Source organism: Danio rerio, chromosome 11, assembly GCF_052040795.2.
Source record: "Danio rerio strain M-AB ecotype USA chromosome 11, GRCz13ab, whole genome shotgun sequence".
Lineage (NCBI taxonomy): Eukaryota > Metazoa > Chordata > Actinopteri > Cypriniformes > Danionidae > Danio > Danio rerio.
In genome coordinates, this window is record NC_141031.1 from 29,416,798 (window position 1) to 29,442,500 (window position 25,703).

The window sequence follows — 25,703 nt, forward strand, 5'->3', positions numbered from 1 at the left end:
GACTTGTTTGAGTTTAATCTTTACTTTAGGTTGAAGATTTAGAAGACTTTCATATAATGCTTTGAGTTTTAAGATTACCACCCTGCAGAAGCACCCATGCTTTGTGTGTTGGCAGCTTAATTAGCAAAAATTAAGTTTGGTGCTTTGTCTAGTGACCAGTAGCTGTCCTAAAATGAGTTCTGAGATCAGTCTCTGGTCTCAATCAACTGTATATGTAACTCATGAAATATGCTAAAATAATGTCCTTTTTAGTTTATTTAGGATAATTTCAAATAAAGCTAAGACTTCGGGCCCTATCATACACCCGATGCAATGTGGACGCAATTGTTGTTTGCTTGTTTCAGCTTGGCGCAAGAGTTGTTTTGACGTTTTGTGCCACGCTGTTTAAATAGAAAATGCATTTGCGCTCATATGTGCACCCATAGGTGTTCTGGTCTAAAAAGGAAGGCATTCTGAGGCGCATTGCTGGCGTGTTGTTATTTTGAGAAACTATATTAGATTTTTCAAAAGACCAGAACAAAGCCGGTCTATTGTCCAACGCAGGACAACGCACTGCTTAATACGCACAAGATGTAGAGCAATACGCATATATCTTTACATATGAAAAAGAATAAATATATTAAGGATATATAGGATATAATAAGGATATATATATAGGATATAAATATAAAGAATTAAAATATTACAAAACATTATTTTCTAGCCTACATAAATTTAAAAACCATACTTTCATGCCTTATTCATCTCGGGGGGCTTTTTCAGTTTATTTGTGACAATTTGCTTTTGTATAGTATTATTATTAGCAGTATTATTTATTATATCCATATTTATATTTGTTTTATTAAAAACAAGCTTAGATTTGCCCACCTGTCAGGTTTTAGACCATATGGGGCACAGCATGTGTATTTGAATATAACTGAGTTTTTTGACCACACTTCGTTATTATTGTTCATTCGTTTGCGGGACATTAGAACTGAAATTACAAATAGTTTTGAAACAAATCTTTGCACTTAACAAACCAAATTAATTATTTATAGGCTAATTAATGTCTGTGCATAAAAGGTTTCCCTATCCACGAGAGCGAAAGTATAATGAGAGGTCTTATCTCTCAGTCTCGCGCTGCAGATGCTCTGTTTAACTGTTTTCTTGCTGGTGAAACACTCAATTTTTCCACTTACAAAGTCATCATGTAAATAGCAAATACACCATGCCACGACACAACTGGCTCTTAAAGGGAACCCTTTTAGACTATGCGCCATGACGCAAAGTGGATTTTTGCGTCCTTATATTAGCAAAAGTGAATTCTGACACGCCCTGAATCCGTTTGCGCCCTGCGCTTTGCACTTTGCGCATGGACCGTCAAAAAAGAGCCCTTTAAGTTTTGTAAAAATATAAATGTATTCAAACTTTTAATTGATAAAATCATGTTGGAACAACTTAATTGTGTTTAATTGTTTAAATATTTTTTTTAGTTAGTGCTAAAAAAATTTATTGGCTGGAAACCCTGCCCTCAATTAAATTGAGTTTATCAGTTTTTTTTTTTATTTAGTTTTTTTTAGTGCTGTTTAGTTGCTTATAATGCATATAAAGATACTTTATCAACAATTCTAACAGCATCTAGAATAACTAAACATGCCTTTTTCTTTATATGGAATTCAAATGCTATGACAATTGGAAAGCAGACTGCATAGAAACTGAAATCTACAGGTAATACTGAAACACCCTATATAGTCAAGCAATGCTGATGCTGTTAATGTGAACAAATTACATTTCAGAACAAATAATCTATACAAATAATATCAATAATAGTTAGCATGGTTTGATGAGATATAACCTGAGCCATTGTTAGACTTAATCTCTTTGCTAGTCAAAAGTTGTTACATATGTTCATATGACATTGTCTTCTAAAAAAAAAAAAATTCTTATTAGAGTCAAACGTACAAGCTGTGCGATAAGTGATTTCAACATACAGCGGTGCAGTGGTTGATAGCCACACACCTAAACATTACATTTTTTGCATCATTTCTGCATTTAAAGCAGTTATTTACAAGTTATGAATAAAAGGTTACACTGTTAAAACATTTATGACAAAAAGGTAAGACAACAAATTTGTTTATACTGCTCTAACTTAATTTTAATACTCTACGTTTAATAAGTAAATTTTTAAGCTATATAATGTTCAACTTAAAATTTTTAGTTGAATCAAATGAACTTTTCCAGTCATCTCAACTTACATCAATCAAACTGACAAAAAATATTAAGGCAGCAAGAATTTAATTTAATTTAATTTAATTTAATTTAATTTAGAAAAAAAAAATGGAATATAAAAATAAATTTCCCCAGCTAGATCCAGTCATGAAACATCAAGATCGACTAATGACTAAAGAATAAAGCGATTAGTCCAAGCAGCAGCTCTGCAATATCAGCTATTTAAGCAAGCGAATATTAAACCTTTCCATTTACCCAAGAGATGCAGACTTCCATTTGCGACAGGGGTAACTTCTTTGACAGTGCGACACAATAAAGTTGCCAGGGTTATCTGTGACATCGAGGGGCAAAGAAGCGTGCCGTCTTCAAAAGGAAAAGAAAGAGAGAGAGACATGTTGAGCTTACAAAAGGTTCTTGATGTTCGGTCATGCTTCAAACAGATCACAGTCAACAGGGAACAAATTACAGGCAAGTCTGAGATGTACTGAAAAATGAAATGTACTGAATCAGAATGATGGAGACGCTGTGTGTGCATGCACAATCAAACCAATTATGGTTAAAGAGATTCACCCCCCAAAAATTGAATGTTCTGTCATCATTTACTCACCCACACGTCATTCCAAAACAATTACTTTCGCTCTTCCGTGGAAACAGAAGCACATTTTCTATGCAATTACAATGAAAGTGGAGCTTCATAAAGTTAAAAAGCACACAAAACAGCATAAAATTAAGAGTGCAAGACTTAATGTGTTCTAAATCTTTAGAAACTAAACTCTAAATATGTGTATATACAGTTGAAGTCAGAATTATTAGCCCCCCTTTGATTTTTTTTCATTTTTTTAAATATTTCCCAAATTAAGTTTAACAGAGCAAAGAAATTTTCAAAGTATGTCTGATAATATTTTTTCTTCTGGAGAAAGTCTTATTTGTTTTATTTCAGCAAGAAGTTTTTTTTTAAACACCATTTTAAGGACAAAATTATTAGCCCCTTTGGGCCAATTTGTTTTTTTATAGTCTAACAATTGTTATACAATAACCTGCCTAATTACCCTAACAGGCCTAGTTAATCTAATTAACTTAGTTAAGCTTTTAAATGTCACTTTAAGCTGTATAGAAGTGTCCTGAAAAATATCAAGTAAAATATTATCTACTGTCATCATGGCAAAGATAAAATAAAACTGTTATTAGAGATGAGTTATTAAAACTATTATGTTTAGTAATGTGTTGAAAAATTCTGCTCTCTGTTAAACAGAATACAGGGGAAAAATAAACTGGGGCTCTAATAATTCAGGAGGGCTAATAATTCTGACTTCAACTGTACATATAAATAAAGAATAATCATCTTCATTTTAAAATTTTATTTCAACTGTAGACTATAAAGCTGTAGAAATGGGTAAAACATAGTTGAAAGATAGTTGCATAGATGAAAAATAAAATGACAATAAAGTTGTATATTGGGTTTGCACTATCATGCTGCTCTATAAGTCTTTTAACATGCCATTAAAAGATTTTGTCATATATATAGAACATTTTACCAGAAACGAACATTATCTGTCCCCGTAAATAAAAACATAAATAAAGAGCATCTCATCCCAATAATTTCTAAAATAGATGGATGGTTAATTTCTGTGAGCTGTACAGTAAAGGAATACGTCATTCATTTGGCTCTCAGGTTTTTGTCTTTATTAAAAACCCTTTACAATTGTACAAACCCTGTGATTGTCCCTGTCCTCAGCCCAATCGAACCTACAGCTTTAATAGTTTTGTTATTTAGAAATTTTAAATTTAGAAAAAAAACTTTGAAATAGCATGTTTAAGTTGTTATCATTACCATCAGTTGATTAAAAACATGAAATTACTACAAGTAAATACTACAAATATATAACACAAATAAATCTGCAATTGTTCACATGTTTCTGTCAGTCCTGTCACAACTGCATTAAATTTAGTATAAAATGCGTGCCATATATCTTTAAGCCAATAAATCATAAGAGACATCCTTTTACGGAGGAGATGCTGACAGTGATCAAGGATGCATTCTATCATTGAATTGTATAATTTTATGCTTATTTTTATATATTTTTTTTTTGAGGAGGACAAGCTTAAAGGTCAGGCCCTGTTTTTATAAGTAAAAATGTACATTTCAGGTAGAATGTCCTATATATTGCCACAACCTGGTGTTTTCGTTGTGTTGTGTGCCATGTTTGTTATGTCATGGGTTGTGTTACATGTGTTTTCAGTCATTGTCATGTGATTCCTTTGTTAATTTTTTGCCGCCATTCATTAGTTTCATTGGTTCCACCTGTGTCTGCCTCCTGTTTTGTTATTAGTGTGTTTAGTTTATTGTCCAATATTGTATTGTCACCATTCCTGTCCTACCTGCGTTTTGATGTTCCAGTGCCTGTTGTGAGAGTTTTTGTAAATAAATACATGTTTGGATAATTGATAATTGTTAATAATTATTAATTAATTAATTAAATATAATATTGATAAATAATAATCTGTGCATTTGTGAGTGAGCCCATTGTGACATACAGTATACATGTATAAACGTTCATTATATTGTTTTCATTATATATTATACTTTTTTTTTCCCTTATGAAAATCCTGGTAACTTTGTAAGACATAAAGCACAATTTGTCAAAAATGTTTTCATTTTATTGATACTTTATTGTCATGTTTATTGATATTTCAATATATGAATAGCTAATGCTGTCAGCTTTAAATTAGCATCTAAAAAATTACTGCAGCCAAAAAAAAATAGAGGGAACAGAGGAACAGGGGAATTAGAGTAACATTTTAAATAATGTATATTTACATCACATTACATTATCATTTAACATATAAAACATTAATTATACATAAATACATTACATTTCAGCATAAATTTTATCGTCATTCAATATGATATTATTAACCTAATATGACATCTGGCTCAGTAATTCTACAGTGGCTAAAAAAACTGATCCATCAAAAGTGAAAGTTTGATATTTAGTTTTGCAATGTAACGGCCCATTCACATGGAGCTTTAGCGTCAACGCTTGACTGAAGGCATGTCTGAAGTTGGGGCTGAAGCAATCGTCATAGAAGCGTCAGCCAATGAAATTCAGTCAGCAATAGGCCACTGTCTGAGCTGGTGTATTTGCATACAGCAATCTGATTGGCTGACACTTCCGTCTGCGCTTGAAAAGTTGAGTTAGTCCCAACTTCTGCAGCGAGCAACGCCTCTGAAGTGGCGCAGACGGATCTACAATGCAGTTTGGCAACGCCTGACGTCACCCATTCAAAGTGAATTGGAAGCGTTGACGCTGATGCCCCGTGCGAATAGGCCGTTATAGATATACTGTATACAGGAATAAAATAAATCATAGATAAAGAGCAATTAGAATATATATTTTAGTGGATGTCCATCCTTTAGTGAGGTCATGCAAAACAATGAATGTTTAGGGAAGTTCAAATCCTTTCCCGAATGAATGCCAGGCGTTTGTAACTCACTGAAGAAGGGCAAGAAAGCCATCAGCGCTTATAGTCCAGAAAAGCTGACTAAGACTGTTAGAAGACTGGAATATCTTGTTACTTGCTTCCGGTGCATGTTGCATCTCAATGATTTCAAATCAAGGTCAGGAACTTTGGATTATGCATAATCACACAACTGAGTATTGGCTGAATCAGCTCTCATCTGGCTGAGGGGATGTTAGAGGCGGGCAGATTGAAAAAAGGCAGTGAGGTAAACCAAGATAAAGAATAATAAAATGAAAAAGAAAGACAAATGTGCTTAGGTAATCAACTAGAGTGCTGAATTCACATCTCTAGAGGAACAAAAAAACTGAATGTTCTTAACCTTGAAACCTGAAGAACTTGAAGAATTAGAGACAGTGTTGTTGAAATCCAGCGTATAAGAGGATAGAACATATAGTCTAAAATCAATGCTTAATTTACAAGCATAATTTCTGTGAACTGAACATCCATCCTTAACTCAACAATACAGAAAGTCTTGTGCTTTTTAATCATGGATGAAGACATTAAGTTCTTAGGGTTGCATGAATAAATATTCACACAATTAACATAATTGTTTTGCTGGCAATTAAATTAAGAAATTTGACCACTGAAGTATTTGCGAAACCTTATTTATTTATACTTTTATTTCGATGTGACAGTTATATGCCAGCGCTGTAAAAAATATTAGTAAATTAGCAGTTATCTATATTTTGTGATTCATTCTTTTTACTGTTTATTTATGTTTTGGATTTGCATTATGGGCCCTTGATCTAGAGGTCAGCGTACCAGCGGCTGTACAACAGGAGACACAGGACCCGGACAGATTTTTTGCAGTGCGAGAATAAATTTCTGAATAAAACGTGGTAGCAGTCGGTAACTCTGTTGTAATTTGAATGGGAGTGGGCAGTTCCTGTTCGCAATGTTATATCTTTGATGTCCTCATCACATCAACAGCCAATGCTCAAGACTGTTACTTATGCTGAATGCATGAACCAGTGCTTTCTGCACGTGCATTTTATTAGCACAGAAAATTCGCTGTGCAAGGACATTCAGCTTGCAGTAGAAAACAGTCAGTTTACTGTTAGGACACCTAAATCAGTCAAATCTGATGTATAGGAGTCTTTTTCATGCGTCATGGCCAAAAATTTTGTTCCCTTGTTTATAATTTTAAGTGATAGATTTCTTTTTTTTTTCTGTGACACTTTTCCTGCTGTGTTGACAGAAAAAATGTTACATTAAAATATCAAATAAATATGTCTATTGTACATACATTCATTTTTATTTATTTTATTTTTGTAACACATTGCTGGGGGTGTGGAAAGAAACCTCACGGGAGCAGGTGAGAGCGGGACTAAAAAAAAGGTCTCGTGCAGACCTCTACCTTAATCTTTCCTCTAATCAACTTTGTTGTTGAAAAGTTTTTTAAAAAGTGACTTTTATTGATTTTTTTTAGTTTGAAATGGTATATTGCATCTATTGATGTTGTCCATTTTGGCACAAAAGCCTGGTAATGGACTGCCAGTATATTCAGTTATTTTACAGAATTATTTCAATATTTTAGATTTTACAATACATTGATTTCAATACTAAAATTTCAATAAAAGTCACTTATTTAAATTGCAGAGTGGGGTTTTCAACAGCAAAAATTGATAGAGCACAAATAAAGGTCCCAAGATGCAATTCATAACAGTAAATAAATGGAAAACACCAGTGGATAACAAAATACAGAAACTGTTAATTAACAGATTTTTTTTTTTTTTTTAACAGCGAGGTTCAGCAAAGTTTTGTCAAGTCAAATTTTTTTAATGATAGTCCATGACTTTTAAATTCAGCCCAAAAGTAAGATTATTTGAACAACAAATTATTATTTTATAGTTGGTAGGTGCATTAAAAAAAACTTAACGTATTTGTTTATGATTTGGTTGAAACGATGCTTCATCTGAGTGAATAACAAAACCTCTCAGAGCCAATAACATTTCTTCAAATAGCTGGAAAAGAATGTGCAAAACAATGACATTAATGATAAAAGCCAAAAGTCCCCACCTTCTTTACAAAAAAAGTGTCACACTTCACGATTTTTTCACAATATTTTTTATTAGTTAATGTTAATTGATATATTTACTAACATGCATAAAAAAATCCAAATTCATGCTTGCTAACATTAGTTAATGTTAATACATCAGTTGGACATGAACTAACAATAAACAACTTCTAATAACTAACATTAACAAATATAAATAAACACTGTAATAAATGTATTGATCATTGTTTGTTCATGTCAGTACAAACATCAACTAACGTTTACTAATGCAACCTTATTATAAAGTGTGATGAATAAAAAGATTTCTACTAAACCATTTGAAGACTCCATGATTAATTAAACGGGAAAAGATTACATTTCCTGTTTTCATTTTATAATCCTCACATAACCGCAGAAAATAATCTACAGCGCTAAGGCACAGAAAAGCAGGTAGCCTCAATCCTGAAAATAACATCTGCCTTTCTCTACGCTGCAGAGCCAATCAGGTGACATTTGATTAATACACGCCGAACATCTAGAAATCTCCATATTATATCCCAAAAGGACTGCGGTATCGTAGATTACAGGATAATTGCTCGGCCTAATCATTACTGACCAAGGGTTAATTTGCATTCGCAATGAGTGATAATCTTCTCCAGACTATTAATGAAACCTAATGAAGGTGTATGAGAGGCTTACTGTCAGAACAATTAGATGTCATGTTCACCACCACTGCGTCTGAAAGACCAAAAGGTTTGAAGGAAACAGCTAAACGGCATCTGTGCAGACCTGGACACCTGGCGAGATGGAGTTTGTTCCACCAAACCAATTACCAGATCTTATTTTCCAAACTTACACCCAACATAACAAACTTATAATACATCAAAAAGGGCAGATTTTTCGAGAATTACAGCACAGCACCCATGTCAATATTACGTGAGATTAAAAGACCAGATGTTTGCTGGATAAATGAGCCAGACATGCTTTGAATGTCATGTTTTGCTTTTTTTTATTATTATGAAAGTTGGCTGCTGGAGCTTAAATGTGAGTATTAACATTCACAGGAGGCAACACATGCTCTTTAATCAGTTAAATGGAATGCATGCCTTCGCTATTTTGCTTAAAATGGATTCTGTTGATTGAACAAAACTTCAATTGAATTTCAATCAGAGGTGCCAAGTTCCCTCATGCGGTTAATCAACTATTTGGAATAGCTACATTTATGGCATTAAATTTATATTTGCCCAAAATCTCACTCTAATTTGTCGCCATGGCAACAAGCCAATGAATTAAATTGATCAAAATCCCAACACGTTCTTACGACCTGCATTATTAATCACTAAACAGTCATCTTATTTTGTGTGCTGTATTTACAGTCACAGTACGCAGAGATGAATAATAAATAATTTATGCATAATGAACTTTCATATATACATTGGCACTCTGGACAGATTTTGCAAGCCAGCTTGATTCCACGCATGGTCATTCTCAGCCTGAAATATTAATGACTGTGCATTTCATGGGAATAAAGTTTAAAAAAAAAAAATTTGCAATGTCATGTCAAAGCCGTTTGGTTTACAAGCCACAACCAAGACAAAGAAGCTGTTCTCCTCAGCGACCCTGCTAACCAGCGATAATCGGTAATGTCATGGGATTAAATCCCTTTGAGTTTCCGTCCTGACGGCCATAAGCTTTCTGTTATCACCGCAGAGCAGGTTTTGGAGTTACATAATTCCTACAACCAAACAAATGCTCCAAAACTTAAAAAAGAAATATGTCCAGAAAGCTGGCAAGAACTCAAAGCTACAGCCTAAGATTAGCTTCAAGGACTAATTGAGCTGCAAAACAGCAGTGGGAGTTTCTCTTTAAAGGGCTTTTCAAAAGTAAACAGCGATCAAATGCATGCTATTCAGAGCCCATATACTGTACTGTACACCCTCCACACACATTTAAAGGGACCGTTCATCTCAAAGATTACAATTCTCGGAGCATTTACTCGGCGGTCATTCCAAACATGGAACTTCTTCATGGCCACTTCATGCTTGTTAACACAAATTTCTAATCAGCCAATCACATGGCAGCAACTCAAAATGCATTTACGCATGTAGACATGGGGAGGAAAGGTGATTTAAGTGACTTTGTACATGGCATGGTTGTTGGTGCCAGACGGGGTGGTCTGAATATTTCAGAAATTGCTGATCTACAGGGATTTACATGCACAACCGTCTCTAGGGTTTACAGAGAATGGTCAGAAAAAAAGAAAATATCCAGTCAGCGGCAGTGCAAATGCCTTGTTGATGCCAGAAGTCATGGTTCCAGCTGATAGAAAGGCGACAGTAACTCAAATAACCACTTGTTACAACTAAGGTATGCAGAAAAGCATCTCTGAAAGTACAACACGTCAAACTTTAAGGTGCATGGGCTACAGCAGAAGGGTACCACACCGGGTACCAGTCATGTTAACTAAGAGAAGGAAACTAAGGCTACAATTCGAACAGGCTCAACAAAATTGGACAATAGAAGAATGGAAAAACTTTGCCTGGTTTGATGAGTCTCGATTTCCGCTGCAACATTCGGATGGTAGGATCAGAATTTAGTGTCAATATTGTTGCATGAATCCATCCTGCCTTGTATCAATGGTTTAGGCTGCTGGTGATGGTATAATGGAGTGGGGATATTTTCTTAGCACACTTTAGGCCCATTATTACCATTTGAGCATCATGTCAATGCCACAGCCAACCAGAGTATTGTTGCTGACCATGTCCATTTATGACCACAGTGTACACACTTTCAGATGCTACGTCCAGCAGGACTAAGTCCAGCTGACTATTTAATATTTAAATTATAAAATTTTATGAAGAGAGAATTAGTTGATAACATATTTAAGTAGCAGTTTAAAAAAAAAAAAAAAAAAAAAAAATATATATATATATATATATATATATATATATATATTTATATATATATATATATATATATATATATATATATATATATATATATATATATATATATATATATATATATATATATATATTGTATTCACCTATCCCCACTAATGTCAAGTGCAAACCGACACCCTTGCAAGAAATAAAGAAACTATTACATAAACTATATTAAGAATAATATTAAGAAAATAGTGACTTTTCAATTTTAAAATACAACTACAGTATATAAAATAATTATTTTCATATATACAGTAGCTTTCATATATAGTTTTTTTAATTTTAGAAAAAAATAGTAATATTCAAATTTACATTTTGTGTTTGACATTTTGTCGGAATAAGAAAACAAAATGTTCCATTCGAATCAAATATTCAATATAAATGTTTTAGCCTTTTAATTTTTTTTTATTATGCAGATGTACTTATCTACAGAAAATTATAATTTTATTCTAAACTTAATATATTTCCACCCCAGATAGTTTTTTTTTTTCCTGTCAGTTTTTGTTAAATTTCTAATAGCTCTACTGAAGAGCAGACAGCAATGGCTTAATTTCCCTCTCTTTCTTACATAAACCTATTGAATGGCCCTGAAAGACTGAAATGTTGTGCAAGGACCACTTTCATGGTGTTTTTATGTGCTTTTTTTTAACCTTGATAGCCTTTATGTTCCTTATGAATCTTCAATTCTTCAAAAATGTCTCTTTTTATGCTCAACTGAAAAGAAAAGTAACCCATAAAGCTTTGGAACAACAGGAGTATGAGTAAATGATGAAAGATATTTTTTTTCAATACTTTTAAGTAAGGAGAAAAAAAAACAGACCTTGAACACGTTAACACCATCTCCAGAGCACATTGAAAAATGATTAAATTAACGAGATCTCGTAAAAGCAATGCTAGTAAGCCAGTGACATGACATTGCGCTGACCCTTTCCTTAAACAACATAATCTGCGTCAGCCGATTGCTTTTGATTCAGGCTCATCTGAGCCCTCTAAATCACCCTCCCAACCCTGGTTACTGACCCTTAAAACTGCAGGAAATTTTTTATTAGTTCGAGGTCCTTGGTTTCATCTGACAGCATAGATTTGTGCGCCATTTTTGCCGATGCTTTATTGGTGATTGAGAAAGAAAGGGAAGAAAAAAAAACATTGCTGACATCCCAGACCATTCTTGTATTTCACCACAGCATTCAGCCTCATTGAGCATATGTTGCTAGCATTTAGCAGTACTGGCCGGCACCCAAACTACAAAACCGAATAATTGAGTTTAAATGGTCCAGACTGATCAGCATTGTGATGGCAAATCTGTTCCTTTCAACCGGTTTTCTCAGATCCAGCAGACAAACCTCCATGTTACCATCAGCCATGCATGAAAGTAAAGAAGCTTTGAACCATTAAGCCACTGGTTTAATGCGCAGGGCTCCGATTCACTTTCTCTTTTCGCCCCCTGGTGCTGTGAAACAAACCGAGTCCGAGTGGCTACACAGTTCAGCTTCACTGCGCAACAATCCATCACAGAGCTGCCAGATTGAGAAAGGACCGACTGCTAACACATGGATGTTGCATGGGAAACACAGCCAAACCACAAGTGTGTCTGGAGAATCTCTGGAGATGAAGCAACCCACCGAACATGGTCTATCATTGTGCTCTATAATCTGCTTTAGATAAACCACCACTAAACAGCACATTAAAACACAAGTACTATAGCTACTTGCACTGTAGAAAAAAAAAATCTTCAACATAGTAAAAATCCAGCCTCTCCTTGAACTCCACGACTCTACACTGGTGTTGTGTAAATTCAAAATTGACCCAAAACATACTTTTTGTAATTAGTTAAAGAGTCCCTATTATGGGTTTTTAAAAATTACCTTCTATGCAGTGTGTAACATGCATGAATGAAAACATCCAGCTGAGGTTTAAATCTTAAGGTGCACCGCGTTTAAAACTATTCATTCTTTAACTAAATAGTTGACTCAGAATCAAATAAATGAGTCTTGTTGTGTTTGGATCTTTTGCCTGAATGCATCAATGTCGATTCGGTACATTATAAAATATGTAGCACCGGATCTGGTAAAACGTGAATGCGCCTTCCCTTTAGACACCGATCTATATGATCTTATCCCTTTAGAACAATCATCATGCGAAGATGATGATCACTGACAGATGGAGATTCGATAAAGTTCATTTTCACAACAATATAACAGTTTTAGCCAACCTAGTGCTGTGTTTGTTCCTGTTTTTTTATTAGATTTTTGACACAATTACCTACACTGCAACGCATAACTCGCTAAATGTTTACTAATAAAGGAAGGAGCAACAGAGAATATTAATTATGGCACTTTGTCAGACTTTGACAATGACTATTACAGTTCAGATGGACCCATTTCTTCTTCCTCTGGATCATAACATGTAAGTGTAATTAAAATCATTATCTTCTACTCTCTATTAACTTGTAATTGGTCCGCATGGCTTGTAATCACTTATCTATTTTTGATCAGTGCTTTTAATGCATCTCTCAGGTTGAATCTTTATGGGGCTATTGTGTTCAAAACCGTGTTGAATCATCGGATTGGTCATCAAATTAATCAGCGCAAATTAGCCTTATGCAAAGGAAGTGTTTGGAGAACAAATGAATTGCTGAACAAATCATATGGAAGTCATTGGAATAATTAGGTAAAGAATAAATGCATATTATAAGACAATGAAAGTGTTTTTTGACCTTGAATCCATATCAGACTGTTGTTGGAAACCACCAAAACCAAAATATCACCTTTTATAATGCATAAGCGGGGCTCTTTAAGATCAGGAATGAAAATTCAGAAGAGTGATATGACCAGCATACTACTAGCCACGAAAAACAATCCCAGTAAACAATTAAACTTGTTTAATAGTAAGTTTCCTAAATATATTCAGTAAATTAGCACAAATTTACAATTTGCTGCATGACACTTCGAGTTATGCAAGTTACATCAAATGTTTCTAAATAATGTTTATTGTGTTACTTTAATTTTATGTGTGTTAGCGTGATGGTGTGTAGTAGTTGTGTGAACAACACCGTGCATCTTTTAAATATTAAGCATTTGATTCTGCTTGTAGATAAACAGTTTGTGATGAGGATTGATTCCTTTTGCGACTTTCCATTTATTTTGGTTGTGTTTTTGTCTTTGTAACAAAGGTATGATGACATGTCCAGTGGATCTTAGTACTTCAAAACATTGGTGTATGATACTATAAATTAATGAAATACTATAATGAAATAACATAATGAAATTAAATACTATACTATAAACATTTTCAGATGTACTTTCTAATTGTTTACAAATTTTTAAAGGTAAAATAAAAAAATTATAGAGCACATTAGAGAGCATTTTAATGTGGTCAGGTCATTGGCCCATGAACATTTGCCGCTTGTTATCAAACTATTTAATAACTGAGGCAATTCAAACATAAATTAATGTAAAAACAGCTCTCATAACATTATCTGTCAATGTGTGGCTTTTTTTGGATTCTCGAAAGCTATAGAAATTAAAAATGTAAAACAGGAAATGCGTTGGAATTATTGTTTTTCTTTACATCCTTCAAAAAGGTTTATAGTAAATACCATATTGTTTTGTAGTAAAGTACATTAATAGAGTATTATACTGTATAAATTATAATGTTTACATCTCTTTGCTAATGGATCCTACAGCATGCTGTAGTATCAATTATCATGAGCTGATAAATTGAAATAAATACTGTAGCAGAGTTTAGTTTTTACTACAGTAAAGAGTGGTGCTTAAGTGTGCATCTATTTAGTTAAAGGTGACATGAATATCATATCCAGTGACACACAGCACTATAACAGCACACAAAATTTCTAAACAGCTGTTTTTCTTTTAACCCATTTTTATGCACAATATAGGATCTAGCATATAAAAGTGATGTGTGGAAATGGTAAGGTGCTCAAAAAATACCCAATGAGTTGTAACAAACTTTTTGTATCAACATATAAAGCATACATTATATGTTGATAAGGAAATGTGCACATATACTATTTATATCGAGTATGTATCATTGTCTATATGTATCACTTTTCTGTAGTGACACAACGCTGTTTATGTGTTATTCAGTAACAATTGCATATTCATATCAATTTTGATTGTATCTGTTTTGGTTTTAAATATATATTTATATTACCTATATCTTTGTTCCAAACCTGATTGACTTTCCTTTGTCTGTTAAACACGAAAGAAGATATTTTGAAAAAAGCTGGAAACCTGTAACCAATGATTTCCATAGTAGTTATTTTTCCTATGATGGAAGTCTGTAGTTAAAGCTTTTCAACAAATGTGTTCTTCTGAGGTCAATATGATAAAGGAACTCATAAATGTTTGGTATCACTTGAGGGAAAGTGAATAGGGTGTAAATTCTCATTTTTGGGCGAACTATCTCTTTAATTTAAGAGTTTAATTAATTTAAAAAAGAAAGAAAGAAAGAAAGAAAGAAAGAAAGAAAGAAAGAAAGAAAGAAAGAAAGAAAGAAAGAAAGAAAGAAAGAAAGAAAGAAAGAAAGAAAGAAAGAAAAGGAGTTTTAGGATAGACGGATAGCTTTGTTTCCAGCTGCAGTGACCTCTTTCACTGTGCAGATGAATCATACAGAGGTCATTATCATATTGCTAATATATCATGGCAGAAGCACAGTGCTTGAAGCAGTGCACCTTCATAATTCAACCACTCTCTTATTAATAAAGTTCTACACTTCCATCCATTACACTTTTACTATGCTGTGCTGTGATAAACCTGGAAAACTCATGATAAACCATCACATGGCGAGCTGAACTGTAGTGGTTTTACAGATGATGCAAGTCACAATCCTATTTCCTGTCTTTTTCCCTTTTGGCCACTCTCAGTTTCCTTTCTAATAAACAGTAAATAGTTGTACATGTCTACTCACTCAGTGACACTTATCTGATTTGTGGTTGTGGTGTTACCGCCTGCCACAGTTTCACTTTTTTACTATCTAGTGTTTTCAGTTGCTCAATGCTGCTTATGTTCATAGTTGTTTTCGTGAAGGTGTATGTTTTTAAAGAGATAGTTTACCTAAAGATAAAAAATAGATCATTTATTCATCCTTCAATAGTTCACAACCAGTTTGAGTTTCTTTCTCCTGTTGACTGTAGAATGTTGGAAAAAATAGCCATTATCTTCTGTAGTATTTTTGTCGTTGTTGTTGTTCCTACTAAGGAGGTCAATGGCTGCTTTTTAAAAACTTTTTTCAGAATATTTTGTTTTGTGTTCACCACATGAATCAAAATCATACAGGTTCCGAAATATATAAGTGTTAGTAAATGGTTAGAAAATTTTCTGCATTTTTGGATGAACTATTCCATTAGGTAAGGTGTAATCAAGAAATGCAGATTTCTCATTATCTGTGTGTTGTTGTCTTATGTGCTAAATGTTGTCTAAATACAGAAATGTGTTGTCATTCATGAATTCTTGTGCTTGAATAGATAAATAAATAAACTTGTTTTCAAAATACTTCTCAGTTACGTCTTCAGTGAATATAAACAGTTAAAGTAGAAACAGATGTTGGACCTTACCTAAAATACTGTATCTGTAGCCTGCTGTGTTTTTTGGGCTACTGGTTGTGATCATTACTGTGTACTTGTCTTTAATTATGCTTTAACTTATACACTCGCCTGCCACTTTATTAGGTACACCAGTCCAACTGCTTGTTAACACAAATTTCTAATCAGCCAATCCACCACTTGGCAGCAACTCAAAGCACTTAGGCATGAAAACATGGTGAAGACGATCTGCTACAGTTCAAACTGAGCATCAGAATGGGGAAGAAAGTCAGAATGGGGAAGAAAGGTGATTTAAGTGACTTTGAAGATGACATGGTTTGGTGCCAGACGGGCTGGTCTGAGTATTTCAGAAATTGTTGATCTACTGGGATTTTCATGCACAACCATCTCTAGGGTTTATAACGAATGATCTGAAAAAGAGAAAATATCAAGTAAGCAGCAGTTCTGTGGGCGCAAATTCCTTGTCGATGCCAGAAGTCAGAGGAGAATGGCCAGACTGGTTTGAGTTTAAAAGGCAACAGTAACTCAAATAACCACTTATTACAATTGAGAAATGTAGAAGAGCATCTCTGAATACACAACACATCTAACCTTGAGGTGATTGGACTACAGCAGCAGAAGACCATACCAGGTGCCACTTCACAGGAAACTGAGGCTAAAATTGCAGGCTCAGCAAAAAAGGAAAATAGAAGATTGAAAAAATGTTGCCTGGTCTGATGAGTTTTGATTTCTGCTCTGACATTCTGATTTTAGGGTCAGAACTTTGCATCAACAACATGAAAACACCAATCCATCCTGCCTTGTAACAACATCTTCTGATAGCTACTTCCAGCAGGATAAAGCCCAATGTCAGAATGCACGAATCATCTCAGGCTGGTTTCATGAACATGACAATGAATTCACTGTACTCAAATGGCCTCTACAGTCACAAGATCTCAATCCAATAGAGCACCTTTGGGACGTGGTGAAATGGGAGATTCGCATCATGGATGTGCAGCCAACAAATCTGCAGCAACTGCATGATGCTATCATGTCAATATAAACCAAAATCTCCAAGGAATATTTCCTGTTGATTCTATGCCATGAAGCATTAAGGCAGTTCTGAAGGCAAAAGTGAGTCCAACCCGGTACCAGTAAGGTGTAGCTAATAAAGTGGCTGGTAACCTGGTACATTCAGACTTAATACATTTGTGGAAACATACTGACTCAAAACAATTGAGTAAGCCAACTATTTTTTATAAGTTAGTAGATCTTTGATTTTTTATTTTGACCTACAAGAACATATTTGGGACGAGTGGTGCAGCAGTCAGTGGTCTCTCAATAATATTCAGTTCAGAAGCAGTAATTACACCAAAGAAAACACTTGCATTAATATACTATATTAATATACTATCAAAGACGCTATTTTTCTTCACTTACACAAAGACAGTTGGGAATCAGTATCTACAGTCTTAAAATGTTTTTTTTTAGCATTTCCTCAACCAAACCACTGGCTCTAATCTTCATCACAATGGTAACAAGTGGTTGCAAAATTAATTGTTTCTTCGGTGCACCGCGATGCAGATGCGGACATTTCGGTACTGGTTTAGAAATAATCATAACCGGTTATTGTGTACAGACGTCATTTATCTCATGCGCTGTGTCGCGATGGAGGCGAGCGGGGGTATTTACAACACTCCAGGCGCCAACTACCTAAAAACGCAGAAACTGTGCATAATTTCACTGCGTGTGTGTGTTTTCAGGACAGTCTTTCACTGACACTTACTGCAGAAGCCCCTATTTCTCTGAGATTAAGAGAATGAAAGTGAACTCCTTTTCTCTCTCTCTCTCTGTGGCCAATTTTATTTGCTGGTGTGACTTTTCCTCCCTTCTCTTTTCCTCTTGACTGTTACAAAGATACTTCTAGATATAGGTCTGCATTACCACAGCTGTACCTGAGCATTCTCATGGGACCCAACCAGATTTCATGCAGCGCGGGAATAAATTTCCGAATAAAGCGTGGTAGCAGTCGGTAACTCTGGTGTAATTTTAACAGAAGTGGGCGGTCTCACAATATCGCTCCCGAGCGAGCGAGCAAGCAAGCGCGCGTGCGTGTGTGTGTGTGTATGTGTGTGTATGTATGTGTGTGTATATGTGTTTATTTGGTGCTGTCTATGTTTGTGTATGTGTGTGAATGAGAAACAATGTGGTGCTGTGTGTCTATGTGTGTGTGTGTGTGTGTGTGTTTATACAGACAGCTTGTTACAGCCACCCCCCAAAATATAACACTGTGTATGGAAAGCATCGTCAATGCACCATGATGCATATCGAATTGAACCGAATTGGTGGCATGATAATCGTAACCGAACCGAACTGTGAGACCAGTAAAGGTTCACACCTCTAATAGTAACCTTACAAAAATCCAGCATTAAAAGAAACATTACAACACAACATTACAACATTAAAACACAATATTACACACTGATTAAAATAAAAATGCCCTTGTTAATCCTGTGCAAAAACACACTAAAGTTATTTACCTATTACATTGAGATGCAAAGGAAGCTGGGAATGAGAAATCTGCTTCTCAGGGATTTTAAGTTCACCTTAAAGGTATAGTTCAACCAAAACTACTATATTATCGCACTATATATACACACATAAAGTACACATTTTACATATAATACTACGTAAAAATTAATTGTACATTATATATAAGAACTTCTTTTAATTTATCTAACTGTTTGGTTTACAATGTATAATTTAAGTAAGCACTTTTTCTTCGACTCTGGAAATGAGAATTGTGATTTTTTCTTGATTCTAAAATCATGTATTATACATTAAAGTGGTGGTCCAGAGTGTATTTTTAAGGTTTGGTTGTGTTTATAAGATGCAAAGCAATGTGTGCTCATACTTTATTTGTAAAAAAAAAAAAAAAAATCATAATATTTTTTCATATATCTTACTTTTATTATATACAGCTACTCAGCTAACATGAAATCATTTTCTTAGTTTCTCCAAAAGCCTGCCCTTAAGAGGCCCTGGTTGGTCAGCTAACATATTGTGCTGTGATTATTGATCTGCTCCATGTCACCAGGAAGCATCTTTGTTATAACATTACAGCACATGCCCCTTCACTGTGCAGGGTGAATTAGCGTAACCTGAAAGGTTTATGACAACATTAACACGGATGTATTTTTTTGTAGTCCTTTGTTCGATGTAGGCTTTGCTAAGCTAACTCTGAAAAAGCTAATGTCTCACTAGTGAACCACCTCTTTAAAATACACGGTTACACTGAATCAATTACAATTAAATATTCAAATAAATGTCTAGTATCAGTCAGGAGCAAAAATCATGATAATTATAGATTTTGTCAAATGTGGAAACAGTTCACCTTTTTTTTCTAATGTAAAGGTGTAAATCCGACTGAGAGGCTATCTTTCTCTCCCTGCCGCTCTGTTCACTGGTCTACCTCAGATCTCTCATAACCCTGAGGGAGCCTTTATTTATAGGAGGCAGTAGCAACTTCAGTGGCTTTTAATAATTAATGATTTTGAGACCTGGCTGTCTAAGGCCAGCTTCACCAAACAGTAGTAAAGTCACCATATATATTACTGCGGCTTTACAACACTCACTTTAACAGGGCACAGGTGCTTGGACTGAGCTCTGTAACTATCGCTCACATTAAAAAAAACAAACAAGCCAGACGCTGGCGCTCGATGGAGCTGCAGGTCCCCAGAGCTGCAGACTGTCTTTGCAGTAGCCACTCACTGTCATAGTGAACTCTTTGTAAGATGGACTTCATAGTGTCTGGTAGGTATGAGCAACATTTTTTGATCCGCAAATATCTGTAAAAATTCTCTCCACAATCAGGATTAGGGTGGGTGTTCACCGAAGCATTTTTTTCTTGAACTGAGCATTTGTTTTCTCTTGTTGCCAATGGTAGCATCGCATTTTTAAAACCCTTAACAGGCGTCTTAGCGCACTACACAGATTTTTTTGTTCACATTTTTTTTTTTTTGTTATTTAGGGGCCGATTACACCAAACACGCTTTTTCGTTCTGAGAACACGAGATGCACTACGCTGCTATTTTTGTTGACAAGAAAAAAAGATGTGCACAACGCTTTTTATGTTGCTGGTAGAGCTGGGCTATGTGGGCAAAAATTCATATCTGTGTATTTTTAGGAGGAATGACAGTATACAATATATATCCGACATTTTCCCATAAATGGTTACTTGAGAGTCAAAACCTTTACTAAAATTTTATTAAACCGTTTTTGAGCAAAATATAATTCAAACACAGAGGTTTCTCTCCCTGTTTACAAATAAACAGCTGCACAAAAATTTATAGCTGCACAAAATCTTTGATAAATAAAATACAGTACAGGTTTTTTCCAGCTTAAAACTATAAGTTGCACAACATTTCAAATTATAAACAAAATCTTTGATAAATAAAATGTAGTACAGTTTTTTTTCCTGCTTACTATACACTATACACAGCACTACTGTGCTGTTTTGCAAATAACAAAGTAAACAGAACCATAGAGAACAGCTACATTGTCAGAGCAAAAAAGTAACAAACTTAAATAGTAACAACAAATAGTCTTGTAGGATAGAAAAGAACCGCATTGTAAATATGAAACACACAGTGTTTTATGTCACATATACAGTGTTGTTATAAGTAATCCTGTATACCACAGTTGTGTGATTTATAAACAACAATTAAATTAGCTGTATATGCTTTTTGTACAAACATAATTACATGTGTGTATTGTGCACAATTAGTAAACAGTGCACATATTGAAGATATCTAAAGATAAGTCTTTCACTAAATGTACAAAATCCTACATTTTTTGTTTTGTTTTGACTAAACTTGTGTTACTAAACATCAAATAAGGAGATGAAAATGAATAGACTATAGATATGAGAAGTAACAAAACTGTTTCAGACTACTTTGATAAAATGCTGGTAAAGCATATAAATGGAACAGTCATTATAACAGACCAGAATGCAGAGCTAAATGTGTTATAGTGTAAACGTAAAGAAGAGACCGTCGTGTAATAAATACTGAACTTATTATCAGTGAATATGAGGTGGTTTCATTTTGGCATTTTAAATTCTTGTGAACACATTCAGGTGCTGCTTGTCAATATGACAAAGCTTCTATGTTCGTTTTTGCTGTCAGTTGCAGAAGAAATGATCGATAAAAAGTTTTTTGATACAATACCGGCACTGCATGTTCCTCCATGTCGTATCAGTGATGGGTCATTCTTGAATGATTCGTTCATTTTGAACAAATCTTTTGTATGACGTATGGAGTGAATCATTCATTTGTGCATGCGCTCAGTTGTGCAAGTGAGCTTGCATGCTACAGTTGAAGTCAGAATTTTTAGCTCCCCTGAATTATTAGCGCCCCCGTTTATTTTTTTCCCCAATTTCTGTTCTGGGAAGATTGTTTCAGCACATTTCTAAGCATAATAGTTTTAAAAACTTATTTCTAATAACTGATTTATTTTATCTTTTCCATGATGACAGTAAATAATATTTTACAAGATATTTTTCAAGGCACTTCTATACAGCTTAAAGTGACATTAAAAAGCTCAACTAGGTTAATAAGGTGAACTAGGCAGGTTAGGGTAATTAGTCAAGTTACTGTATAACAATGGTTTGTTCTGTAGATTATCAAAAAAAAAAATTTGCTTAAAGGGGCTAATAATTTTGTTCTTAAAATGTTTTTAAAAAAATTAATAACTGCTTTTATTCTAAATAAAACAAATAAGACTTTCTCCAGAAGAAAAAATATTATCAGACATACTGTGAAAATTTCATTGCTCTGTTAAAAATAATTTGGGAAATATTTGAAAAAGAAAATAAAAATCAAAAGGGGGCTAATAATTCTGACTTCAACTGTACCTTGAAGTGGTCTGTTTCACGCAGAATGCACACATGTGGCCTTAAACTATATCGATATGAAAGATATTGGATAACCGCCCAGCCCCATTTGCTTGTATAGTTTTGAATGGGGAAAAGTGTAACGGGCAATATGGCGAAAGAAGCCCCACCTAAGAGTATCAAGAGCTATAGACTGCCAAGCATTTTCCAGCATTTCTACGATTCTGCCAATCATATTTTCAAGTTCAGGAGAGAAGAAAAGGTGGCTGGACGAGTCTTTTCATTGTTTCACACACGTTGCTCAGTGACATTGACACCTCCAAATGATGTTGAATGAGTCACATAATGTATTTTTAAGGTGTAATTCACCTAAAAAATGTCATTTTTGTCTTCATATAAAGATGTTTCGCGGCTAGGAAATCGTCACGTGACGTGAGCTGCTGACCGTGAGCTGTTATCACAGAGAGGGTGCGCGCGCTCTCTACTTAGTGATAGACGTGCGCGCTTCTACTTAAGGGGAAAAGAACCTGCATATGTTGCGAGTAGCAGGTAATACAGATGTAAATAATATTCAGTTTGTGGCACAGAGTGATCGTTTGCGAGCCGCGCGCAAAGTATGAACAAGCACTTAGCAGTCAAAATGAAACCGAAAGTGTGCACATCATTTAAATGATCATATCGCATTTTAGAGTTATGATTACGACAAGCATTTGATAATGTTTTTTTCTTTCATAGCGAACCCACAGTTGTGCATGAAAATAAATGTTTACAGTGTAAGTATAACTACTCTAGCCTATATGTTGTTGAATATAATCTGATAATGGCAAATGTCTGATTTTACCAGTGAATAAAATTGTCTAATATGACAGATTGCAAGCATATATCTCAAACATAATAATTCATCATCAGAATTATTATAAGTAGAAAAGAATTATTTATAGAAACCAGTAGACCTACACATAATATTATTATCGATGTTGTGCCATATGTTTGTTTTTACCATACCTTTATTTTACATAAACAGAATCGTGAGAAAATCATGATCTTTATTTTAAGCAAAAAAAAATTGCGATTCTCGTTTTAGCCAGAATCGTACATCTCTAGTTCCTCCAAGCAAAAAGCAAATTCTGTGTGATCAAGGCCTTTAACTACAAGCATTTTTGCGGTGCACAAACACAAGCTCTTTCATTTTTTGTTGATTGTTTGCTAGCTCAAATGTGACACTGATGGGCACAGTGTTTTTCCACATAAAATAGCACTCAGCACCTCGCTACACTGCAGATGCTCAAAAAACATCCAAAAACATTGACAAGAGACCATAGCAAACGAGATTTACTGACAGTTTTACTCCAAATTCACTTTATAATGTTAAAAAAACACTGTTCAAAATATACATAAAGAAAATACTGCTCTCAAAAGACCTATTTTTTGTTTCTCAGTGGATACAGTACATACAATATCATTTTTCATCACTGATATAATGATATTTAAACTATATCAGAAAATATTGTGATATAGTTTAAAGTCCACATCGCCCGTGCCTAGTGTTTGGCTGCTCCACATTCCCAGCATCTCTTTGTAGCAGATTAGAGAAAGAGTGAAAGCAGACACTGGTACACAACAACATGGCACGGCTAATATGTGTGCCAACAAGACTAAGATATTGGGAAGTATTGCTGTGGCATACTTGTTAAACTCGAACGGCTGTGATGTGGTGTAGATTCGGGCTGGATTAAGAGGAAACCGAGCACAATTAGTGAGAAGAGAGGCATTATGGGAAAACCTCAAGTGCTGTATCAGTCATTCTTTCCAGCTGTGTCCAAAGCTAAAGAGAGCTGCATCGCTTTCCTTCAACCCACTTAGCTAGTTTTCACACATTTGGATGTGAAGGAGCACAGTTTTTCCCCCTTTTAGAGGATAATCCTTTCCAAAATAAGCAGATAAATAATTGCATGTACAATTCAAAAACCCACTTATATGAAATGGAAGAAAGCGTGATATTATAAACACAAAAGAAATGTTGTTTTCTTAAATACACTAATTGGCTCTGCACAAACACAAAAGGCTTGAACAGGATATAATTTGTCAGAAGGAGAACTTTAAACTGTAAATGTAAATACCGTAAATTGTTAGTTAAACAGTTTTGGAGAAGTATTTCTCACCCATTTGAATAGTTTTTTTTTTTTTTTAATAATAGGGATGCACAGAAACCTCGCCCGCTAAAAATTTTCAGCCGAAAAAGGCAGAAAGATTTTTAGGACCAAAATAAAATGGCCGAAACAGTATGTGGTGATGACCCAAACAGAAACCACAACCTGCACGTATTGTCTGAACGGGTAGACTATTTTATATGCATGCACAAGCAGAGCTGAAGCAGAGCGTGTGCAGCGCGCAGCTGACTATTTGATCTAGTAACAGTACGAATGTATTCAGTGGTGTAAAATAACAGATTACAAATACTTAAATTACTGTAGTTGAGTAGTTTTTCTCACAAATTGTAATTTACTAAGTAGTTTTAAAAATGTTTACTTTTACTTTCTCTTGAGTAAATTTTAATGCTGTATCGGTACTTTTACTCTACTACTTTGCTTTACCCTGCAGTCACTAATTAATTTGTTCCTGCCCATGGGGATTAGTTGAGTAGAAAATCAGTCTTGTGATTCCCGTCCAATCAAGTCACAAATAAACAGTAATTCGCATCATACTGAACATCCTCCAGACACGGGTGCTTTATAAACCACTTGGAAGCATTAAAAGTGTCCAAGAAGATGTCCAAAGTCTTTACATGCAATGATCCAGAGACTTTAGACTGCACATCACTGATAATGCTGGTGGATATTTACTGTATGATGACTGAAATCACCAAATAGTCTTAAACAATAACTAAATGCACTACAGAATGTTTTGTTTACAAACAAATGCACAAATTGCATGTATAGTCAGCTTTTCAAAGAGTAATATATAGTACTCACTATGCGTAAGAACTTATAAAATGGCTACTTTTTAATCATTCCTTGACTAATATTAAAACAGATACTTTTACTCTACTTTCACTACATTTTTGGGCAAGTCATGGTACTTTTACTTGAGCATGATTTTTTTAAACTCTTTCCACCACTGGAACTGTCTTAAATACACATTGCATTTTCACTTTTCAATGCCCGCAGCAATTTCCTCCCATGCATTTTCCTTAATCTGCAAGTCTTTATTTTAAAAATTATATAGAACATAAAGAACTGTTTGCTTCTCAAGCTCTATGAGGAGTGCTGTTCATGTCTTTTCAGGTGCACTCGCTTGTGACATCATGTAATTTTGTTTTTGCTTGTCAGCATGAGGAGGGCCAATAGTTATAATGATATTTATACAAAATAAAATTAGTGTGCAACTTAAGCAAAACTTATTTTAAAATTGATTTAAATTAGTTTTTTTTAAAACAAATAGTTGTTGCATTTTTATTAGTTTAAACTAATTTGATTGACTATTTAAAAAAATCTGTGGATATTATCAGTGCATTTATTGGGTAAAAAGAAATGCTACTTTTTACTGCAATAAGTCCTCATCCCCAGAAGTGATAACCCACTGTTGCAATGTGCTAAA

General features: G+C 34.4%; 1 protein-coding gene across 4 annotated transcripts in view; it reads right to left on the bottom strand.

The window, feature by feature from the left end:
- iqsec1b (IQ motif and Sec7 domain ArfGEF 1b) overlaps positions 1-25,703 on the bottom strand; it is a 347,358-nt gene that overhangs the window by 217,195 nt on the left and 104,460 nt on the right. For 2 of the 4 annotated variants that reach the window (XM_087273768.1, XM_087273760.1), the window contains exon 3: positions 2,464-2,571. The exons of the other annotated variants lie outside the window; for them this stretch is intronic. In XM_087273768.1, coding sequence (XP_087129894.1) covers positions 2,464-2,571 — 108 coding nt within the window. The remainder of the gene's footprint in view (positions 1-2,463; positions 2,572-25,703) is intronic. 4 annotated transcript variants of the gene reach the window in all.